The sequence below is a fragment of the Phanerochaete carnosa genome (assembly GCF_000300595.1).
Source record: "Phanerochaete carnosa HHB-10118-sp unplaced genomic scaffold PHACAscaffold_5, whole genome shotgun sequence".
NCBI lineage: Eukaryota > Fungi > Basidiomycota > Agaricomycetes > Polyporales > Phanerochaetaceae > Phanerochaete > Phanerochaete carnosa.
In genome coordinates this window covers 181,970-185,493 of record NW_006767632.1, presented here as the reverse complement: position 1 = coordinate 185,493, position 3,524 = coordinate 181,970, and the positions used below count along the sequence as shown (strand labels likewise).

Genomic DNA, 3,524 nt, shown 5'->3' with positions numbered 1-3,524 from the left:
GACATGAATGACAGCGTGCATAGAAGAGTAGCTTTGCTCACGATTTGATATGGCCACGGAAGTCTTCCGGAGTATCTATGAGGTCGCGGAGGAACTTGTGCGTCAGCTTTACCTCTGCCGGGCGATAGCGTACGACCACTTGGGGATGAAACGCCTGAGAGAACACTCTACGGGCATCGCGCCAATACGGTCCATAGCGCGCAACCCCTATATTCCAGTCAAAGCCGACCCTGTCGACATATTAGTAGACAAAATGTGCGAGCTGGACGCGCCGCGCACAGCTCTCTCAACATAGTCAGACCGAACGCAGGTCTTGCAAGCTCGTCAGGAGCGTACATCTGGAGCAGTAGCAGTGCGCAGACGTACCTGTCAGAGCAGATGGCCGACCGGGTCTCCAGGAGCTCCGTCGCCGCTTTGAGAGTGTTCGCTATTACGAGGTTCGTGCTCAAGATATTCATGCCTAGAACGTCTGAGTCTGTACGATATTGAGCATCTAGGTGACCGAAATGAACACTGGAACTTACTGTACTCGTCACTCCATTGTCGGTAAGTGACCCACGCCGGACTTTCGATGGATCTCAGATACCCAAGTAATGGCCAGCCGCGGGGTCCAGGGAGCTTCGAAAATCCTCGGAGTCCTGACCCTCTCGCAAAAGTGCGGCAAATCCTTGCGAAAAGGTAGACAAGGCAGCCAGCACAAAGAACAGAGCACACAGTGATTGCTGAACTATTCATGGTGGGCAAGAGCTGAGGGGCCCGGGGAAAAACGAGAAGAGACACGGTTGGACCTCGCCATGGTTGTGTTAAAAGGAAGTAGAGACTAACAAATTGGGTTAGTTTACGAGCTTCAAGCCGATGACGGAAATCTAACTGCTGTGATCGCCATTCCATAACGTCTGTACCTGACGGTTACCGGCGCGATGGTGATCAGATAGCGGGAGCCGGCCGCTAACCGACGCTAATGCATTGCACAAGAGGCAAAAAGAACGGGATCTATGCTGCCTTTGAGGGAAAGGCACAGTTTTGAGGAAAAGTAACGCTAGCCTAATATCTCCCAAGCCCGATATGCGCATTAGGTTATGACTTCCTACTGCCGAGTGGTTGTCGCTATCTGCTAGAGCCAGATGACATCCGGCAAGTGTCACTCCAGTCGATGGAGCAAGAGCTATTGTCGCACAGGAAAGTCGGCTGCGCATGCGTGATAGCTGAGGAACAAGCATACTCCGTTAGAATCGGCTAACCCAGGGCGGACACGCCATAAATCCACCATCGAATCCGGGCGGTGGCGTTTCAAGTTGGGGAATGCAGAAACCACATGAAGGGACTGTCGCCTCCTGTACCCTGAGTTGGAGTACAGAGTTCCGGAAGACTCCCAACGCGAAAGACCCCGGTGCCAAGGCGGCCTACTCCCAGGCTGACGAGTCTCTCTTCGATGTGAGACCTGCAGCAATGCTGCCATCCAAGCGCAAATGCGGGAGCTGGAAGAAACAGAGAAATGTTCAAGGCCATCTGCTCTGCTTGCAAGAGATTTCTCTGGTGTGGCGTACAACCATTGCAGGAGGCACAGCCGTCGTGACACATGGGTGGCATCTTCCCCTCCACATGCCGGCGCCTCTATCAGCCCCCAAGTCTCCCCTATCGCCACCGCAGAAAAAGGACAGGCGACTCACGACAAGAACCCGTCCGTGTAATTTCTACCGGGTTCAACAGCCTTGCCATGTACGTTCAGCACCCTGCAGACACCCAATATTGCGACGACGCTCGCGACCGCGGCCCAGAGCGACTCGTGCTGCCCGAGGCACACGCGCCGACCAATGCCAAACACGGTCACCATCGAGTTGCGTACAACTTGGTCGAGTTCGACGTCGGCATGCCGGAGCGCGTTCTGCTCAAGTTCAAGTTCAACATGGGATGAGGCGACTCACGGCTCGCAGTGTCGGCGCTTGTGAACGCACCGCAAAGTGCCGAAGATGAATGATGCAATCATTGTCTCTGGCTGACGAGCCTCTCAGCTTTCCACCCTCAACGACTGCTTCACGAGGGGCGTCGGCACTAGGGTCGTCCTGAACAGCAGACATTGGCGGATAATTGAGGCTCACCCAAACGCCCGATTGCCTCCTGTGCCTTGGTCTGGGCCGCGGGATCACAGATGTCCCTCAAATAATGAATAAGCTAGGGCTTGCAATGAAGGAGGTCGCGTGCAGCCTTCGCAGCAGACGCAAGCATTGTTATGATTGAACTTTTGTCATAGTGAATAAATAGTAAATTGCAGCCTGCATCCATCCGCCTCATCCATCCCGCTCCAGCGCAGCGTGCACTAACGCCGCATGTGCCGGTGATCGCGGACGAATACAACACTTAAACGGCTTCGGTGCCCTGTATATCTGCTTGTCAGTGACCGTTCCATTACAGACAGTCAAAGAGACACGCACGTCAGGAACCAATCCGTGTATTCTCCACTTGGTTCAATAACCGCACCATGTGCGTCGACGGCCTTGGTGATGTCGAATGCAGCGATTACGCTCGCGACCGCGATCCAGAGCGACTCGTACGCCATGTGACGTCCGGGACAGATCCGCCGTCCGAAGCCGAAGACCGCTACCGCGGGATCGCGCACGGTCGGGTCAAGCTCCACGTTCTCCGCGCCCGTTCCGCCAATGCTCGGGCGTGGTCGGAGGAAACGTCGCGGGTTGAAGGCCTCTGGATCGGAGTATGCATCTGGATCATGTAAGATCGCCCTGTGCGCCGTGTATAAGCTCGACGAAGTCGAAAAACCGCGCAAAAAGCGTACCAAGCATTCGCAAAGACGAGCGAACCTTTCGTTATGTGATAGCCCTCATAGATGTCGTCTTTGGTCACCATGTGCGCCGGGGCTATTTGGACAGTCGTCAATCCTCAGACTGCCTAAATTAGGGAATTTGAGAACGGAGGAGACGGACTCATGGGGACGACAGGTCGCCAGCGCAGACATTCCTTCACGATAGCATGTACCCATGGCAGAGCATCGTAGTCCGAGAAGTCGGGAAGCCGCCCCTCACAGATCCGGTCCACAGAGAGTTGTGCCTCTTGCAGGACCTCAGGGGTTAACGTCATGGCGAGGAAGAACGTCTCCAGGGTGGATACTGTCTGCACATTTGTCACCAACAGCTTGGGCGCATGACCACAAAAAGAACTGACCGTATCTGCTCCAGCTGTGCGGGGAGTGTTCAGTGAGGTAAAAACACTAGTTTTGAGCAAGTTTACCTATATACATTGAGGAGAGAGTGGCCTTGAGGACGTGCTCCGCATATACAGGGTCGCCGGGGTCGTCGAGCATCTTCTCCACGAGCGGCTTTGCCATGCAACCTGAGGGAATATCATCGCGGGCCTGGCCGACCGCTAGTTAATTTGTGGCTAAGAGAGACGACGCAGTGGCTGACGCGTACCTTCATTGCAGCAAATGCCTCATTGTACGCGAGGTTGGCATCTTTTCGCCATTCTCGCGCTTGTCTCTTGAATCCAGCACCAGGGAACCACTCTGGAAC

The 3,524-nt window shown here is 54.7% G+C and overlaps 1 protein-coding gene across 1 annotated transcript; it reads right to left on the bottom strand.

The window, feature by feature from the left end:
• Positions 1-2,288: 2,288 nt before the first annotated feature.
• PHACADRAFT_195002 (uncharacterized protein) lies at positions 2,289-3,515 on the bottom strand (the record flags this gene model as incomplete). Its single annotated transcript, XM_007395260.1, has 7 exons — positions 2,289-2,376; positions 2,433-2,738; positions 2,792-2,873; positions 2,940-3,126; positions 3,178-3,191; positions 3,244-3,367; positions 3,426-3,515. Coding segments are annotated over 7 exons (891 nt in total), but the record flags the coding sequence as incomplete, so codon positions are not given.
• Between the last annotated feature and the right edge of the window lie 9 nt (positions 3,516-3,524).